Here is a 21,425-nt window from a genome sequence, read left to right as displayed (position 1 = left end):
TACAGCCTTTCTGTTCCTTGATCACAGTACAGCACATTTACCAAAAGCTGCACTTTGTATACAAGCTCTAAGAGGCTACACCAAGACACGCTACCCCTGCCCCTCCAGCGTATTTAAAACCAATATAGTCCCGTTCCTTTCTACTCTGTCACATGATGCTCGTTCTTCTGTACGAAACCCTGCTGACCTTTGTTTTTGTCATCTCTGAATGTGCATCCTGCAGCTTTCTATTTGTTCTCCCTCAGCCGAGAAGAGCAAGACAAGGAAGCACAAAAAGCTCATTCTCTTCTGTCTCAATCCCTAATTCTGGAATGCAACTGCTGTGCTAATCTGGAGCATCCTAAGTGCCAACAATATCTTTATCATTATTAAATGTGAAGCTCTACATAATTTCTGCATAATATGAACAAAGATTTTTGACATATTTAGAATTTGGGCAACTTTGGGCAGACTTTCATAAGGATCGCAAAGAAAAATCCCTCCAATAAGGCCTTCATCAAAGCAGAATGACAGAGTTTCTCAGAGTTGTTTCCTTAATTTCTCAGGAAAAGATTAACCATAGCACTTTTTAATACATGCAAAACAATGCTCTTTTCTAGTCTCAATGTCAGAAAATGACAGAGTTGTTTTGGCTGCGCTACCTCAGCTCAGGCTGAAACCTGAAACAGACAACGCCATTCAAATGTTTAAAATTGGGAAGCTGAGTAAGCTTTTAAAAATATGGTTGTCATCAAAAAATAACAAAAATTTAACTTATCCTAATAAGTATCAGGCAAACAATAAAAAGTATTGCAATCAGCCCTAAGTTAATTGGAATATACATTTGTGTTTCAGAGCAAATAAAAAACTGTACCAGTTAATTACATAATTATCCTGAAATCTAATATTTGGAGAGCAAGTAATTATCAAACTGAAAGTAATAAAACCTGGAAGTAATAAGAATTCTAATATTCTACCTACTCCAATACTCGTTTCCCTGAGAATGAAACTACAACTGGAGACAGTGAACAGACAGGTAACACAAAGCTGTGCTTTGATTCTGCACTGCATGGATGTTGTTATTACATAAGTGACAGTAAAGATGCCATTTCGAAATACAATACTAATTTTTAGAAACGATTTTGTGCTAATTAGACCTGTTTCCATGGGAATGCTAGGAAAAAAGATCACTACTAGCCAGCAGCTGACAGTGAGGACCATCACTGCTATGTGATGCCTATCAAAAATTTTAAAGTTGACAGTTTAAAAAACCCCAACAAACCCCCAAAATCTTGAATCTTTTGAAAAACTCTACAGGATTTTATCCACACCACATAATAAAAGTAACGCGTGATGCAGTATACAGGCTTGTGCAAATGTGTCTGTGCAAGTATGTATAGCAGTCATTATGATTTTGATGAAAGATTATTGAGTACAAATAATATTGCCATACAAGTTTGAGATATATAAAGGGCAAAAGATAAGTTTAGTCATCTTGAATAAATGCAAATTAAATATATGCATTCTGCAGAGTAATTATGATATCGTCCAATTATACTATTGTATCTTATTTTTGTACACTGTTATAGCCATCATCAACAGTGACAGAAAAAGTCCATATTTTAAACTTACCTACAGTAAATTGGGTACAATCAAGATACAGCCTGTTTTGTCATAACCTGCCACAACTATAATTGGATACCATGCATCAGCAGAAATCTCATAATGCTGTCCAATGGGCATAGCAAATATTTTACCCTTCACAGCTTCTAAATTTATACACCTTGTGTCTGTCTCTAATTCAGAAGCAAATAAATAAGTTCAGGGCTTTATTTTTTAAATTTCTTTAATTTTACATCTCAGTTGGAGAAAAATAAAAAATATTTTCTAAATAAATTGGATGTTTATTTTTAGTCTGTTTTGAAAATAAAAGATCAAGTCTATGCTACCCCAATGTAACTACACATTAAACTATGTATCACATCTTTCGTCAAAGAATCTCTAGGTATATCACAGTCAATTATATTATTATATCCCATAATATTGCACATGAAGAAATGTTCAAAGTTAAACGAAACTTTCTTGTAGCAGGGAAGTTTGGGATGACGTGGCTATAAAGCTGGATGGTACTCATTTTGTGTCCAGAATGTCTCTTCAGCGCACTGTGTGAACAAGAACTACACTGAAAGGAGACCAAAACCCTCTGAGGTCAGCTGCTCGGAAAGGCTGGCTGTGCGAGCCGGACAGACTGCCTCTGTTCCTAGCACCATGAGCGAACCTTTTTCAGAAGATTTTATACTGCCCTTTTTTTTTTTATCTGAAAGACAGTGACTTCTACTGGCCACAAGGTATTCCTCTTAAATCCTGTCTCCTGAGAGGTTTTTACACATCCCTCCCTCACCAAACTCATGCTCTTGCTTTACTGTTCTGCATCTTAAACCTCCTGGTGTCTTCCTGTGGTTGAAAGTAGGTTGTAGGGGTAACAATGGAGGCAGCAGTTCTTCAGAAGAAAGAGTACACAACAAATTATTTAAAGACACTTTCCCTTATAATGCATATTCATTCCACTTTAGCATCATCTTCTTTTGTCTACCATTTTTCTGCTCGGGTCAATGAAGGGCAGAATTAAGACAAAAAAGGGTAGACGGCGTCCATACTTTCCGCTCACCTTTCCAAGACTGCAGGGAGGCGACTGCAGGGAAAAGCCTGACCACCCAGAGCCTGAGGCAGCTGCTCATTTGGTCACTTTCTACAGGGAGTCCATGAACAGGGCACTGACCCCAGAAGTGCTCTTGGGGGTACAAATCACACAGGCTACGGGGAATCTTCAGCACTATCAAACTTCACATTCTCTGTCATTATCATGTAAAGACACTATTAAAAAAAGGGGGGTGGGACGTTCAAAGCTTTGATGAATTTTCACAAAAAAACAGTACAAGGCACGTTCATGACAGCAGAGCAGCCGCTCTGCTAAAAGGTCACGTCTCTCTTCAAAAGGAAGAGCTTCTCTATTTAAAAAAATAATTAAAAGTTTGTTAAACAAATTAACCTAAGCAAAAGATATTTCACTCTAAATTCATTCCTCAAAACAGCTGAAAAACTTAGAAAAAAAAAAAATGCAGCCTGAGGCAGACACTCACCAGGCAAAATAGTTGCACGCCTCGTTTAGTTTTTTAAAAAGCATATAAGCTGTAGAAAACAACCTCTGCTTTAAGTGTAAGCAACACGTACATACATAAACAAAAAAAATTAAGGTGTATTAAAACAATATGCATAATTCACATAACTGAATACATTTAGTCAGAAAGCATAAAAGGCATGGAAGATTAATCTGTTTTCTCTACTTACTTGGCTGCTTCTTCATTAAGGATCTTTAAATAATGTTTTACTGGGGAGAGAAGTTCTGGGATTTCCAACAGTGTGTTTTGTAACAGAGGACTTTTCACATCAGAATGTATGACTGGAACAAGAGACTGAATTTCCAAGTCCAGACGAGACAGGGTGCTCACTATCAAGAAGAACTCTTGCGTTGAGCACTGAGAAGGGAAGCAATGTCTAAATCATTACAAAGTACTATATTTTCATTAAATCCTAAAGGTTCTTTTATGGGATTTTTTTTTTAAATGAGACAAAAATACAATTAAATTTATGGATTGTAACACAACTGCAACTGTGTACTAATTGTTTCAGCCACTGTTAAGACTCATTCAAGAGCCGAACTCCATTATTCCTGTTGCTGGATGGAGAAGAGTAACACATATGCAATAGACAAGTAGGAAAAAAAAAGGGCCCATAATGGGCAAACAGCAAAAAAACAGGTTGAGTAATTTTAGGAGTACCACAACTTGTCCGTATGGGCTTGTGCATCTATGTGCTGTTACCTGAATTCCCAGGTTGCTGTTTCGGCAAAAGAGGGTTTGGAAAGACAAGTTCAAGTACAGAGAGGGAGAGTCTTGGGAGAAGGACACAGCAAATAAAAAACCAAAACCACATAAAGAGAAAACCAGTAGTCACTATTTGAAGTGCTTGTAGCCATCGCCAGCTTCAGCCACTGGCTGGTTACTCCCAGGTTTATGCGATGAGGAGACTAAGGAGAACAGCCTAACTTGATCTCCGTGTTTCATCCTCCTCTCACCACAGAGTTATGAAAGACATTTTTCTATATTTTTCATGCAGTTAGGCAGAGTATCATCAAAACGGAATCTCCCAGATTTGAGACAATAGCACACATCACTTTCAGAGCTTGCTTCATGATGTCCACAGAATAGGAGCGTACCGGCTCCCTTAAAGCAGCTTCTCACCAAAAGCAATGTCTTGTAAAAGGGAAAAACCTCTCTCTCTTTAACCATTGATATTACTTCTGATGCAGCTCCAGTATTTTGCTGTTAGATTCTAGACACTCTTCAGTGTCAGCATAGTTTATTACCTTTAGCTCATTTTCAAGAATTATCAATCAGGGTCTAGATTTGCAAGCCGTTAAGAGCTGTAACAAAACAATCCACCTTGGGTCACACTCCTAATGCCACCACTCCGTTGTCCCATTCAGCTTTCAGTTACCTAAAGTACTCAAGCCCAACCTATAAATTAGGTAATACCGATGCTGAAATGGTCTTTACAGAAGTAAGTCTGCATTTGTGCTATATCATATTTGCATACCAAATGGAAACCCAGTCCTATGAGACACTTCATGCCTTCAAACCCTGCTGAATTCAGTGGCACTCCAGCACATTTCCATTTCAGAAGGTTTGAAAAAAGTTGTCCATAAATAATTATGCTGATATTTTTTCATATTTTACTCATCTGTAGGAACACTCTTCAGCATTCTGGACTTCTCCCATCAGTCAACTGACAATACTGAAAAAAAAGGTTACTTTTAATCACCTGAGAATGCAAGGAAGGGAATAGAATATACTGAATGCTTCTGTTGCTATATTCTTTGCATGCCCACATCCTTTTCTTCCTACATTTTTTTTCTCTCTCCTACCCAAGCAACATGCAGTCCAGAACTTAATTTCCGGTCAGTACTTTGTGGTGATCAGTACAACACTGGTTACAGCACGTGTAGGCTTCAGTGAATCACTATTTCATAAAACACATCTACACTTTTATTCAGTCGTCCCTTCTCTTTCAATTTCTCCCCAGAGGTAAATTTTTCTTTCTCTTTCCTTCCTACACTCACAGGCAAGAGCTAAGACACTTCTCTCATCTATTACACTGTAGTTATTTCTCCTAAATAACTTCTGTATTCAAACACAGAAGCAAGTATTAACAAAAATGCTGGGCTGGGAAGGAACATTTTCTCTCCCTCCCCACATAGGTAAACCCTAAAATAAGCTTTTTCTGTAATCTCTACTAGCCTTTCAGAACCTGAAGACAATCTCAATGCAACCTTCTGAAAACCATAAAAAAAATACATTAAGGTCTCAGCCTTAGTCCTCTTCTCATTAAATACATATCGCTACTGTCACCAGTGACAGAAGAGTGGCCTCCATGCTGCATAAACACAGAATAAAGGCTAATTGCTGTGTTCACTGGTTTGTTTTGTCTTAAAAGCTATTATACAAAACCAAAAGAAAAGTAATTCCTAGACATTTAAGATTTATTGAATCACATAAGTAAATGTAACTGAAGTTATCATAAAGCTGGTAGCCAGTATCTGTTAGATACCCTCCAACTAACCTGAAGCGCGGCTGTGTGCTGAAGAACTGAACTACAGGCAAGGTTGGTAGATACTGGACTCAAGGAATACACAATTTAACCATGATATTTCATGACATCCAGGAAGGCCAGAGAGATTAGATTCTGAATGTTTCTGGAGAATCTAAGCTTATCTTTGTTTCACATACAGGGAAGTTATGGACAGAAGGGACCCATTAGGTGGTTTTCCTGGAACCGCTCAATTTTTCTGTGTGAGTTTTCTTTTTTTCCTGTTCTCAGGCCCTTATATTCCAAGAAACTACGTGCTTACCAGTTCCCTTCAGAAACTAATCCATAAAGCTGTAAGTATCATCATGTAAAAGTTTTATCTGATGGCCTAAATTTCCCTTCCATTAATCCCAGTATCTCTAGTTTTACTCTTTTGTATCACACAAACTCAACTCCCTCTTTGCTGTTAACACTCTTCAAAAATCTCTAAACCTTCTGTTCTCCTTTAATCATCAATTTAACCAAACTATAATCTTTTAATCTTTCTTCCTAGGCAATCTAGTATTCAGTCTCAGGAAAACTTTGGTTCTCCCCTGCACTTGCTACAACATATCAACATCTTTCTGACAATCTGGAATTTACTTTTTCTATCTTGTGAAAGCTCTGACAACAAAATAAAACAAAATAAAGCAGTAAATCTGTCAATAGCATATCGAGACAAAGCACAAAAGAAAGGCCTGAAAGACTAAACAAATAATGAATTCAGGCTTGGACTCAAAGTCAAAGTAAAATACAGTATGACTGACTCCATCATCATCATCAACCTTGACGCAGATAAAGGATAAAATTCTGCAAGACTTCCTTTGACTACAAAATGCACTCAAGGGGGCAAAGGCTGAAGCCCCGCCATGCGAAACTGCAAAGTAGATCCCTGACAGACAGCATTAAGTGATTCATAGGAAAACAATGTCCAGAAAAGAAGAATGAGCAAATATGGACAGTAAGAAATACATCAGTTGAACAGGTGGTGTTTGTTTGGGTTGTTTTGGTTAGACTGTTCTTTACAAAAAGAAACCAAATAGGGACTTAATTAGAACACTATCGATATGAGGGCGGGAGAAGGAAAAGATTTTAAGAAAACGTAAGAACACCCTTCCGAGGTGTTTTTCATTAAGGGTCGTGAGGCTGGTGAAGGTGAGGCTTCAATAAGGGGAGGAAGGTAGATTTCAAGGCAGTGTCACCTAGAAAAGAATCAGCAGGATTAAAAAACAAAAACCAAACCAAACCACACACCAAAAATACGCTGAAACTTGGTCACGTACAAAAGAAGCCATCAACAATCCCAAAGGTTATAAAGAGATTTCTCAAAGGATGCTTAATGAACATGCTGAAGCTTCTTAAAGCAAGTCTGATAGCCTATACACCATAATAGTAATCTAATGAACTAAAATCTATTTGATTCTACTGTAATCAAATAGATTAACAGTCTACAATAGCTTTGGAGAATGAGAACTATGGCACGCTTTACTACAAACAACTTTATTAAACACAACATTCCCAAGGAAGAGGGTGAACATAACCCTTTTGTACTTATTCAGAATATTACTGTTTTCCCTGGCTTGATTTTAGTAACGCTGCAGGACTTTGCATCTAAAATTTAATGGCTCCGCTGCAGAAATGATTTACTAAGCAAACAGGTAACTTGGAACAGATGCACAAAAATAACTCCAAAAAGCTGGTCTCCATTAAAGTAGGACTGATTCCATTTAAATCCTATTTAAATCCTAAGTAACCTTACAAAATACATATAACTGTTATAAATTAGAAGCCTTTAAAATACTGTAAAAAAGGTTTACATAAAGCAGTATTAATAGCCTTGTATTCACAGAATATTCTCGTAAGCTTGTTCAATGCTATTTTTGAAGTCTGAATTTGAAATGCTGTCAATCATGGGTAAAGCTTCTCTGGCACTAGAAAAATAACCTGAGTTGACAGTGATGACAAACAATAGTTTCAACCAGCAGTTTATCAAACTACTAAACATGGTATGGCTGCCACTGAGAAGGATGCATGAAAGATGCATAGCAGTATGCCATCTCTAACACCCTTTCAACAACAACACTGAAAGTAATTCAGCCTTGTTTGCATTAGTGAAATTGTTTCCAATAGATATACAAGGGAGCCACAGAGACCCACAGCTGACAGCCATTGACCACTCCAAGTCAAAAGCATTTCAAATAATAATATAAAGGGAGTTGAAATACAGCGTACATTTATCACTTCTCTCAAACTGTAATAGCTACCTTCATGTTTTTAGTATAGTGAGCACACTATTTTTGGTTTAGGAAAAATGAGGTATTTTCATTTAAAGGTTACTATGTCCCCTTGTTACAACACTATTTATATAAATCAGCTTAACAGGGAACAATTTGCTCAAATCAGTACTTAGTACTTCAATTCTAAAAATATCTGTGATGCACATTGTTTAAAAGATTAAAAGTATAGTATATGCAAGATATGCATACTGCTATCATTCACGAAAAAATGTATAAAAAATGGAGATATGTGTTAGATAAAGTCAATAATATATTATGCTATGGTAGAATTTATTTTAAACATTCCATACAAACATTAACTAATTTCTTGAGCATATATAGCAGGTATTGATTTCATAAGAGAACAAAAATCAGAAATACAACATTTTTCTTTGAATCTTCTGAAGATCACACCATCTTCAAGGAAGTATCAAACACACCTTCCAGGGAAGGGCACATTTTCAGCATAATTCTGATGGACAAGCTTATGTGAAAGATTTTAAACACTGAGCTGAGCAGCACCCTTCTCGTCTGATGAGTCTGAGCATGACGGTGAAGCACTGAAGTATTCACTGGAAAACTGAAAGGCAAATCCCACCACGAGGCTGTAGGCAGCCAGGCAGCGAGTACCCCCCTTGTAGCAACTGCCTGCTTTACTTCACACAGGTGAGCAGCCTGGGGAGTGGGAAGCAAAGTTTTAGAGACCGATTCAGAACTGAACAGGTTTTGCCAACTGCTGCAACTGGTGAGGAACTCTGAAGGAGGAGGAGCATATGGCTGAAGTTAGGAGCAGAACAAACTGAAATGACATTTTACTACATGCCCTGGTGAGGTTTGATTATTGACCTCACTTCTTGTGTAGGAGTTCAGTGAAACAGCTTCAGTTTTATGTGCTCTGTAAATTCAATGACCATTTGTTATGATGACTACTGTCCACTTTGGTGACCGAGCTTCAGTTAAAAAATAATGTTTACTGAGCAAAGGGTACAAATAAGATAAACATTAATGGATCAAGCCTGTATAAATATTTATCTTCTGAAACACACTGTGTGAAACCAGGCATGAAACTGGCAAGCAATATCAGGATGGCTCAGTAGGACACACTCTGAAAGTACTGATGGCATGTTTAGTCTGTAGTGGTTTTTAGACCTACTCAACCATAGGTCTCTGACTGTTCCCTTGCCATTCTGTGTATTCCAAGGCAAGGCTAAGCAGTCACCAGTTTAACTAAGACAAAAAAAGTAGGGTCCTGCCATTCTTATCTCCCTGTCCCGAGATGCACATTACAAAGGGAAATGCATGTGGCCTAAATTTTGGTGGGTCTCTCTGCGGCTAGAGGGCATGGCAAAACTGGTTTTGAACAACACTGACCAGTGTGTCTTCCAGAAAGATCTAATTCTGTGACAGGTCCAGGCACTATTTAGACAAAACTCTTGACAATTCCCTGTCTCTGTTTCCTTTTGAAGTCAACTTCCGAATGCTACCAAGAAGTCTTCAAACAGTTCACCTCCAGGCATCCTTCTCTTGCCACAGAGAAGGGTGAGGCCATTCTGCTGTTGACAGCGTTTCTGCCTGGCAAAATCTCAGGTGCTGGAGCTGAAGGAACTGAGAAGAACAACCAGTCCTCCTGTTAATTCAACTCTCCATAGCAACAGTGCCATTGCTCTTGTCCCCTTCACCATTCCCATAGCCCTTTTCCAGGCTGTGACAAACTCAGAGATGGTAATATGTCATCCAAGGTAATACCCAGTTCCCATTACAAGAATGCTGTTCTAACACCAGACTGCTCATACCTGGGAGTAGATCAGCAATGGCTTTTTGTGGTTTGGGGTAATGGGAACTTGTGGAGGGTCTGATAATGCTACACCATTAGAAGAAATATTTAAAAAACAAACAAACAAACAAACAAACAAACAGGAAAAGATATAATGGTGCTATTTACTAGAGGAGCTCCCATAAGGATGCTTTCCCTTGCAATTCAGTTCTAAATAATAGCATTGTTTTGTCTCATTTTTTTTTGACAGTGTCCTCGAGAGGTTACTGGTGCAAAGTAATAAAAATAGAAGTTCTTCAACGGTTGATCTGAATGAAAGACGTTTGGAATGACTGAGACAATCCAGCCACCTCTGTACACTTCAGGGGTCTCCCTTTGTGAAACATACATCCTAAAATACTAATGCCACTGAAGCCTAAAGGGTCTAAAGCATTAAATACTAGTCACATTCACCTATTGTTCCTGCAGTTGACAATGAACTAACAAGCCTGCATTGCAGCATACTCCTTTAGCTAGGCCACCAGTGTGCTCCACTCAGCGTTTTGGAACCCTTAGCAGGAATGAAATTGCAGGGAATCTCATTTTGAGCATGCGGGAGCTGGATATCTGGAATTAACAGAACTGGAAAGGCTCCTAGTGGGAACTGAAATCACAGCACTTACTGGACATTCTGAAAAAAAAAAAATAAATAAAAAATCAAGAAAACCAGTTACATGATGTTCTTGAAAACGTAGCTGCTTTGCAGGGACCTTCCTTCAGGCTTCACACTCACCGCCTGTCTAGACTGCAGGATGTGTTTCCCAGAGTCCGCTTTTGATTCTTTATTCAAAACAGACTCTGTCTTTCAGGGACACTGTCATCTCACAAAGCCCTGAAGATCTTCAGTGCTTTGGGCACTCTCCGCAGTGTTCTGCCATGGATGACAAACTAGATTTTTACCAAGGGAAATTCATCAAAGGAAAAGTGTGTGCTTGGAGATTCCAACCCCCCATTTACCCTTCTTAAGGATTTTCCTGGAACATTTCTCCTCTCTGGCAACTTCTTTCCAACATCTGATCCACTAAACACATATCTGCACACTACAGTAGCTGTTTTTGTTAGGACAAAATACATTGTTCACCTCATTCCAAAAATGACATGAAAATCCAGGGCCTCTGAAAGGTTCCACATAAATGTTGGCTTTAAATGCTGAAAAGGATAAGCAGCCCTATAGAAAGGAAAACCCAAAAATAGGAAGGAAAACCCAAAGAAAGAGATACAGGATAGTACAAAAAAAAAAAACAAAACAAAACACAGGATAGCAGTGAATAATTGCCAGGATGTTGTGAAATACAGATGTGTACCTACAAAGCTTATTACATTTCATTCCGTTTGAAATTAGTCAAACCATTAAAAAGTGAATTATCTAATTCCAGAGAGTTTTTTAAATGAACAATTTTATCATGTGGATTCCATGGATACATTTTAGAGGATGGAGAAGTGGCTGCACAATTCCTCTTTTCATAAACTTAATTATGGCTGGACCTCTGTATCTGTTCATGGAAATATGCATGTCCTTCCATATGCCTGACACTGCAATATGTTATGGCTTTAAAAATCATACAAGAATTGAGTTTCAGATTTTCAGAGAGAGGAAATCTTTGTGATGTACCATCCAAAGAAATTACAACTTTGCTCTCCTACCCACCTATTCCTTTATCTAAAACAAACTGTCAAAACCTCTAAATATAACAGTGAAATAAAAGAACATGAGTTACTGCACAGGTGCTATTAGCACATTGATCTGATTCAACTTAGAATTGTCAGTGTCTCATTACAAGTAATTCTTATTAAAATGTGCAAGTGAGATCCAAATTACAGAATTTATAAACAAATTAACATTAATTTGAAAACAGCTAACTACAGCCAAGTGGTTTCACTTGCAAGTGTGATTTTAGATAAGCATACAGAATGCAATGCATTATTTTAAAAGGAAGTAATTTATGGCACAAGGACCTATGGCACCATCCTTTCTCACAGATTCCAGCCACTAAATGAGTACTGTAGATGTTTCTACTGTCAGCATTAGCAATACAGTATATGTATTCTAGAACTCAGACATTTCTTTTATCATCGTATCACTGATAACAAATAAGATTGTATTATAGGGAAAAAACATTTTTTATAAAGCTGCATCCCTTTATTATGTCAGACTCAATCTTGCTAAGACAAACATATTTTTAAACAAAGATGCAAAAACTGTAGAAGTACATTAAGACAGAATGACGCCATTTAGAAAATAATAAATTAGGGTAATTATGGGTATACCTTTTTGTGAAAAACACTGCAGAGGCCTCTCTCTAAATCTGGCAGCTTACAAAGAAGGTTTCGAATACGATCAAAGACACTGGATTCTGACAGCAGAACTTCAGACACAGCATCAAGCCGGGTATTTATTTCACTGTAAAAGAATAATCAGAAGATGAATAATAAAACTTGTGCTTCTGTTTTGTTTTTGTGTGTTTTTTAAACTTTGACTAAGGCCATGTTCTCATGAACAGCTAAGTAGAAAAATTAAGAAATGCAGAGATCTCATGCTTTCATTCAGGATGCAATCAAGATCCCGGATATAAGCTCATTATTCCCTCTCTATACTTGAAACTGCCAAATATACACTTCAGTGCCCACGTATACACGTTCTTCTACTGGTACATAACAAGAGCAACACTGAATATCCAACTGTAAATTTGCAGGCACGTAGCTGGGGGAAGGGCAGGAGGAGTTTACATTTGAACTCCATGTAGCACACTTTATTCCAACAGGTTATAAATATTGGTTACCATTTCACCCCTCTACTTTCGAACCAGACCAACAATTGGTAATTAAATTAATCAGAACCACGGTGGGTTTTGGCTTTTTCTTTTTTTTCAAAACACACAACATCAATCTCCATATTTCTGGACCGACGCCAGTCAATGAGGAAGCATTTCTTATGTGAAGAAACAATTCTGTAGTTATTTGCACTTTCCCTACAATGATATTCTTACAGCCACTGTCAGAAAAGAGCTTTAAAATACCCAACCTACTGTCAAGGTTTACCTTCATTTACGCTACTGCAAATGGAACAGCGACAACTTCCAATATATCCATGAACTGGCTGTAGATTGCAGAGCTGAGGTAAACTCTGTTTCTGCTTTTTGTGCAACCAAATTGCCCCAGTGCTGCTTTCTAAGAAAAGACTGAGATTAGGGGTATATGGGTACACCAAAAAACATGCAGGTTAGGAGTTTATCTTCAGGAGCAATCACTGCCAGTGCACGCAGCCCAAGGGAAACAGTGAAAGGCAGCGAATCTGCTCTAAGACAGCAGTGAAAGAGACGTGCCAAAGCCGAACAGCACAGTTCCTCTGAATGTAGCTTTTTCATGCTCAGGCTTTATCTCTGAGGTAACTGTGCGCACTACAAAACACAGTCAACTAGGTGAACACTGTGCTAAGATTTGCTGAGGTTTCACAACAAAAACATCTGCTCCAGATCATGTGTTTCCCCAGAGTCCCCCACCAAGGGTGCCAGAGTGTTGGAAAGCTTTATCCAGCATTTGGAAAGCTTCCAGCAAATAAGGCTGAATCTGAAACATAACATGCCAAGAAACTTTAAAAATCCTCAAGACATCCCAGTGCTTATTCTAAAATCCTTGCGTTTTCTCCCAGAATGACAACTAAGCCTTTTCACAACGTTCCCCTCCTGAGACAAGGGGTTCAGAAATCCCCACACTGCTGTGTGCGTGTCCATCCACCCTCGCAGGTTAAGAATAAACCAGTCTTTTGATACTGACACTGCGCATACCGGCCAAGCGTGTGCAAGGCAAATACAGCCTCTGTTCTCCCAGACCAGCGAGATGCTTATGGCTCTGCCAGCACACAGGGATGAAAACCAAGGCTGCAATCAAAATAGAAGATTTTGGGAAAGACTGCCTGCCTTGCCCAGGGCTTTTATTGAAGAATTGCTGTGCTATTTGCCGCTGTAGCTGCTAACAAATGCTGTCCATGAGGAAATCAATGAAATTAGGTAGTTCCACAGGTTGCAGACATTACAACACACTGGCAGTCACAGGTCTTTGGCCCTGAAGACAGACGAATCTAAGAGTCCTTTAAATTTTATTACACTGCATGTGAAAGGGAGAACATAATGACTGGATGTGCACTCGGATACACATAAATCTAACAGCATTTAAGTGCCAGGATTTTTTCAGTGACATACTGCTTTATACTAAACCAGCAAAATCATCCCCTCATCTGTCACAAATGACACAGATTCATCCCCAGAGCATCCTTGCTGTGCAACCCCAGGATTTGCGGTGCCCCACGTGCCACCATCTACCTGGATGCAGGTAGATGAACTCCACAGCCACCATACGAACTGGGGACAGAGTCGCTGCTGCCTTCTTGACCCCAGGCACCTTGGGAACTCACTCAGTTACCTCTGAATGGGACAACAGGCTCTCCCATCACGCCACAGCACCCAAAACATTCCACTTCACTATTCTGTTGCAGGTCACAAGAATACCTTCTTCTTTCTCACCATCATTCCACTCCCCTAGCAATGCCAAATGCACAAAATTAAACATTTCTCTGGTTCCTCTGGGCAGCCAGGCAACCTGCAAGCAACAGCAGCAGACAGCGGCTACCACCAGTGCAACGGCTCAGGCCATTTTCAGCACAGAATGCACCCAAGCTTTAAATCCCGTCCTTAAGAGCCACCACCACGTATCTGGTGTAGACTGGCAGGGTTACTAAAAGTTATGCAACCAAATAACCGAAGAACAAGCTGTTGGCATCCACACAGTGTATTCAAGATAGCAGAGGTTTAAGCTTTATACATCAATTAGTTAGGCGCTCTGAACTACAGCTGGATAATGGAGAGGATATTGAGAAGTGTTATTATCAGTGACAAAGTAATAAAAAACCCTGAGTATGCAGCTTTGAAGGTAGCAAATAGTCACGCTGAAATTTGGAAAGGTCAGTGTCATCAGCCACAAACACATTGTCATGGAGAATTATTAAAATTCACTGTATTTGAGACCCTGGAACACTCCTCTGTGTGAAGGAATACTGAACTGTTAAATTAAAAACATGTGTATCCTAAAGAAAAAAAGAATTTGTATTTTTATAACAAAAAGGACATGCAAGCAACAGAATTCTGTTCCAGAACACTGTCACTTAATTTAAACAGCATGATTATATCTCTGTGGCAAATTGAAAACATACAGTAATATGTAAAATAGATGCAGATATTAAAAAACTCCTCCCTTCAAAGCTTAATCTGCACTTTAATCATCCTCACATATGGCTATGTTACTGTAGCTCCAGTAATCTAAAACTAAGCATCCATACAGTTTTTCTGCTTTAATCCTACAAGTAAGAAAGGGTCAGGGAAACAGCATCCAGTAACAAATGACCCATTTTTCTACCTGTCAACAAAACACAGCGAGATTCTTCTTTCAAAAGTCAGCAAGTACAGTCAGAAAGTACGATGAAGAATTAGGTAAAACTCCACACGTATCAGGAAGAAATATGATAAAACCAGCCAATTATGCATTTTGAAACATGATTTTAAACTTTAAATATTTGTACTTTAATAAACATTTTGTTGAAGACCAATTTATTATACTGATCGGTTATTAAACCTTCTCAAAAGAAATTTGTTCTGAAGAGTTATTAAGCATATTTGCTGTACAGTTTGGGGTTTCTAATCTCTGCCTGATTAGGAAAACAACCCCACCACTAAAAAATTTGAACCTAGCATTATACATAGAAACTCAACAGCTTATTCAGTCCCACATTTTATAAACTGGTTACTACTTCATTCTCTATTTAGATGCAATATTAGCCTATTCTCTCCCATCTGTATAAACGTTGTCAGCATCAAAGGTCTATACAATTTGCCAAATAATCTTCTGTGAAATAACGTAACATAAGTCAGTTGATTACAAGCAATATGATTACTTCTGCCATACTCTCCCATCTGAGAATAGCATCATTAATACTTTGTAATGTATTTAAACATAACATAATCTACCTGCAGAATTTTTTATTCTAGTAATTTAAGAGAACTGCTTGAAATTATATCTTGAGATACTCCCCTGTATTATTCTGCTTCCAGATACATGAACATCACAGAAAATTAGCAAATACGAAAATATTTAAATCCCAAACTAAAATTATTTTGACAAAGCAGAAGCCTGTAAATACAGATGCACTGCTCTAACATCTGAACATCTTAACAATCTAAATAGCATTGTTGGTTGCTACTGTGCTAACAGATCTGCTGATCTCTCAAAAAGCCTAACATTTCTAGATGTGGTAATATATCATTACATTTAAAGCAGAGTGAAATTGATAATGTAACTGCTATGTGAGAACCACATAAAATTTTGAGTCATAGAGTCACAGAATAGTTTGTGTTGGAAGGACCTTCCAAGCTCATCCAGTGCCCCCCTGCCATGAGCAGGGACATCTTCACCAGCTCAGGTTGCTCAGAGCCCCATCCAGCCTGGCCTGGGATGTCTCCAGGGATGGTTCATCCACCACCTCTCTGGCCAACCTGGGCCAGGATCTCACCACCCTCATGGTGAAGAATTTCTTCCTAATGTCTAATCTCAATCTACTCTCTTTCAGTTTAAAGCCATTACCCCTTGTCCTATCACTACACACTCTTGTAAAAAGTATGTAAGGTTTTATTTGTATGTAAAGTAAATAAATACAAATTTATCAGAAATCTATTAACTTTCTCTCTTAAACTTAGGATGAATGCAAAACATATTAATTCATTCATCATGGTAAGGACATAGCTAAAGTACCATTAATGTATAAAATTGAAATTACTTTTATTAAATCTGTTTAAAGATCACAGCGATATGTAAAACTACCCGTCACAAGAATTCAACACCTGAAAAAAACATAATGAAGGGTGTGAAACAACAAATATTGCTTCCCATGAACTATATTACCGAGAAAAAAGCTTGGCAGTCTCCTGCATAACTACAGCATTTCAGAGAAAAAAATGTACCACTTAAACATTGGAAAAATGCAAGATACACACCGATATCAATTGTGCCTGAGGAACTGCTTGAACTGGAAATTGCTGGAAGCTGAGTGCTCCAGGGAGGTGACATTACTCAGGTGTCCTGTTCTCACATGATTTTCAAACACAGGGCAAGGTGAGGGCTACTCTGACTTCTGTTGCTTCATATTTTGTCTCACACATTTTGCTTTTTTCCTGACCTTCCTCCAGAACACAGTTTACAAATGAAGACTTTATATGAGTTGATTAAGTTAAAGACCATGTGAAGTAGTACAGAGTGCTCTCTGCTTTAGATCACTCTCTTTCATAACAAGCAATTAATGTCATCAAAACCAAAAGCCGGGGTAGTATTACTACTGTGCAATGAATAAACTGTCTACGTTTTTTTAAAGAACAAGCAAACAAACAAAAAACCCCTATAGTCTACCTCTGGCTTTTCTGCTTAACTGGCTAAGTTAGAATCTGGCTCAATTTATGGGAGAAATCCCAAATTGTTAAATTGTGCTATGCCCGCTGTAATTTTTTGCATTAGCAACGACAAAGAAGTACGAGCAAGGGTAATTATACAATAATTACTATAGTGAAATTTAAGCGAAACCTAAAACAAATTGACAGCCTTCTGGCTCTGTTCACTTCTTCCTTCTATATGCAGGAAAAAGAGTTATATACTCCCAAAACTCCTAATGTCTCATCCCCCTCCAGAGAGGTCCAACATTCCCCTAAATAAACATGCAGCCATGAGAAGACAATATTCCTAAATGGATCCCCAATACTTAACAGCAATATACAAGTAAACTTTGTCTTCACATCTGTTAAAAGAATGTATAAAATATGCAAATGATAATCAAACACACTTGTTTATGTTCACACACAATGTATTTCAGCTATTTGTGCCATAAAAAGGGAACCGTTAGCTAATTCAGCCAACATGAATGAATGCCTGATTACTACATTTACAAGGAGTTAGACACAGCATTCTCTGGTAGCAAAACACAGCTAGCAAAAATGAATGAATGCATGTGATGATGCTGCAAGCTTTTTCTTTACTACAATAATTTTGAGATCTCAGTCATATGCCGTACGTAACCTGCATTTGTGCATTTTATATTGGCACTGATGCTATAAAATCTTTATTCTTAGGAGCAAAATTTAGCCCGTGAAATTCTGCTGTAGGATGGATGGATTTTTTTTCCTAAAATCACTGCTGCAAATGAAGATTCTAATCCAGCTCTGGATGATGATCGTATCAAACAGCAACCAGTTTAACTCTGAATTAAGATGCGTTTATTTAAAGACCTTTAGGTAGTTTGTTTTACTGCCCAGATATCTTAATTGTGGGAACAAGGACAAAGTAAAACTTGGAAGACTTTTCCTTGGGATGGTACTTTGTGTATAGAAGTATGAATAAACCAGCACTCAACACATTCAAAGAGAGAGGATTTAGAACAAGCTATTTTTATAGGAGGAAAAACATGTCGTTGCCAACATCACTATAAAGAGCCCCTCCTCTTCCCAGTTCTACAATATATATCTTCCAAATAAAAGTCACGTAACATTAGTAATACCAATTTACACTCTTTCTTGTCTTTAGTGGTAGATGAGGAACTGTCTGCAGTTCCAAATTGTATAGTTCTGAATTTGCTAAAGCTAGTCATTCTATGCTTTTGTAGGCAAAGTATATTAAAACTAACAGTAATCATTGATACTATCCTACAAGGCTTCAATAAAAGCATAGTCTCATCCAGAACGGGGAGGAATGGGGCACAAAGGCTACTACACTCACAGGAAAAAACTGAAACATTATTTTTGAGGGGTAATTATTATTTTGGTTTCTCTAGCCTGCAAAGCACAGGTTAAAAGGTTTTTCACAGCTCTGTAAATACATGCAATTTTTCTCCTTCCTCGTGATTTAAACAGCAGCTTTAACGCAAGTGTATCAGGAATAGTGTGGCCAGCAGGACTAGAGAAGTGATTGTGCCACTGTACTCAGTGCTGGTGAGGTCCCACCTTGAATCCTGTGTTCAGTTTTGGGACCCTCATCATAAGAAGGACATGGAAATACTAGAGAGAGTGCAGAGGAGGCGACGAAGCTGATGAGGGGCCTGGAGCACAAGTGTGATGAGGAGCGGCTGAGGGAACTGGGGCTGCTCAGCATGGAGAAAAGGAAGCTGAGGGCAGACCTTATTGCTGTCTGCAACTATCTGAAAGGAGGTTGTAGCATGGAGGGGGTTGATCTCTTCTCCCCAGTGATAAGTGATAGGATGAGAGGAAATGGCCTCAAGTTGTGCCATGGGAGGTTTATTTTGGATATTAGAGAAATGTTTTTCATGGAAAGGGTTGTGAAGCACTGGAACAGGCTGCCCAGGGCAGTGGTGGAGTCACTATCCCTGGAGAGGTTTAAAAGACGCGTAGATGAGGTTCTTAGGGACACGGTTTAGGGGTGATCTTGGCAGTGTTGGGCTAATAGTTTGCCTCGATGATCTTAAAGGTCTTTTCCAACCAAAATGATTCTATGATTCTAAATTGCCTGCAAATAAATGCAGGCGAGAAACTACACAGATAGTTCCAGCCACTGAAGTGCCATATTCACTTGTGGCAGTGTGCCTTGCAGACAAGAACATGAAATATACCACAGTAAAGCTGAAATATGTGAACAGGTTGGGGTGAACCTGGGGCCAAAAGGGTGAGCTCATCTTAAATGGGGTTTAAGTGTTTGATTGGCTGATACCTCTTGCGGCAGCCAAAAAGAGGCTTTGTCACCATCCATTTGATGTGGTCCAGAATATTTAACAAATTATTTCCACCATGTATTTGATGTGGTCTGGAAGACTTCTCCATCCCTTCTCTTGCTGTGACACCAGCACCAGTGATACCAGCAGGGTGCTGGTTGTGGATTTGAACTGGGATCGTTGAGAACACTGAGGCTTGTGCTGGCTACAGCTTCCCACTGGCTCAGGGTCTGCACAGAGAGCAGGGAGAGGGACCTTCACCATCCAGGTGGGGTGGGCAATGCCTGCTTTTATCTCAGAAGTACTCTGTTACAGCAGAGGCCCAAAATGTTGATGAAACCTTTGATCACCACTCCCTTCCCCTGGCACACTACATTATGATAGAGGCTTTTAATTTTTCACTCTACATTTACTCCAGTGCATTAAGCATATTCTGTGGCTTGCAGTACAGCAGAACTGAGACATGTATCCCCGAACCATAGATGTGAAATTGTCTGCGTGGGCGACAGGGTTTGTTTTCTTGTTTGTTTGTTTTTCTATTTCAACACAAGCTGATAAGGACAAAGCCTGTTCACCCCAAAGCCCTGAGCAAGCCTTCCATGCTGGAAGATGCATGACTTCTGAACTCGATGTTTAGGGCATTCTGCTCTCCAAAATCTTATTCAACTCATTACATTATCTTCTGCACTTCATACATGACATATTAAAAAACTAAGAGAGTCAACAGAATATTAAAGAAATCTAATTTAGGTGCTTGTGGATCACTCTCACTCAATCTGTTTAAGCCACTGCAAAGCACGAATATCCCCAAAAAACAGCAGATACCACCCCAAAGAGAAAGTAAGCATTGTGCAAATTAGTATGTTAAAGTAACACACCACAACAAACATTTTATCACTTCCAGTGATCCACTCCTCACACCTAAGATTTCAAAATTTTGCACTAGATACTTTTCTAACTCACCAAGCACTTTTGCAACCAAGGCAAACACCAGCATTTCAAGATTATCTTCCACTCAGAGAGCAAAATCTCTACCTTCTCCCTGGCTACAGTACTAGAAATGACACTTGATGATGTCCACCCACTGATATTTAAAACATATTCTACCTCTCCAGGAATAGACCAGTGATGAAAAAAAAAAAAAACAATCTCTCTTATGCAATGCTTTCTATACATACTGGCCACAGTGTTCTCTGCATAGGAATGGAATTCTACACATATTCCCCTACAGTGGCTATAAATTGCTCTGTATGATACATCCACCATTTATCCCTAGTTCTACTTTAAGCATCTAGTCACAGCTTCATTAGCTTTATAGCCTGATCTAATACGAAAATAATAAACCTCTATATAATTGTGCTACTCATCTACCTTTTTCAGTTTTTAAATCTTTGTTCAACTCCAGCCTACACTGACAAGGTTGAGGGAAGAGTTTGTTTGATCTCAATGAAACAAATTTCCTACAAAACATGCAATGATCAACAGCTGAGCAAGGCACAGACACAGATTAATAATCAATGAGGAAAAGGATGCAGTATTTTTTCCACAGTTGTCTAATCTGTTTGGACTCCAGACCACACAAACAGCATTGCTATAGCTTGGAGCCAGTCATAACACTTAGAGAACAGGAAAGGGAGATGCGAAGATGATGGTGGGAAGGAGTAATTATGGATATAACAGAGAGACAAGGAAAGACAAATTTGGCAGACACGAGCCTTCAGATTGTCCACGTCAAGGGCAGCAACTTCCTTGCACTTTCTTTTGTACTACCACCATACGACAACACATGCATGGTATTCAATAATAAAATAAGAAAGATGCAAACCATATCCAGGTTTGCTTAACCAAGCCTACGTTAAGCCTGTCTTTCTCTTCTTACTGTAGCTGTTCAAAAGGCAATGATTGTTTCACATCAACTTCA

At 38.7% G+C, this 21,425-nt stretch overlaps 1 protein-coding gene across 2 annotated transcripts in view; it reads right to left on the bottom strand.

Moving 5' to 3' along the window:
• MSH3 (mutS homolog 3) overlaps positions 1-21,425 on the bottom strand; it is a 125,711-nt gene that overhangs the window by 45,914 nt on the left and 58,372 nt on the right. For both annotated transcript variants that reach the window (XM_065046429.1, XM_065046430.1), the window contains exons 13-14: positions 12,022-12,154; positions 3,328-3,515 (exon numbers count right to left, since the gene is read on the bottom strand). In XM_065046429.1, the coding sequence (XP_064902501.1) occupies positions 3,328-3,515; positions 12,022-12,154 (321 nt within the window). The remainder of the gene's footprint in view (positions 1-3,327; positions 3,516-12,021; positions 12,155-21,425) is intronic.

The sequence above is a fragment of the Columba livia genome, chromosome Z (assembly GCF_036013475.1).
Source record: "Columba livia isolate bColLiv1 breed racing homer chromosome Z, bColLiv1.pat.W.v2, whole genome shotgun sequence".
In the NCBI taxonomy this organism is placed as follows: Eukaryota; Metazoa; Chordata; class Aves; order Columbiformes; family Columbidae; genus Columba; species Columba livia.
Note: the sequence above shows the minus strand (reverse complement) of the source record. Positions and strands in the feature narration are given on the sequence as shown.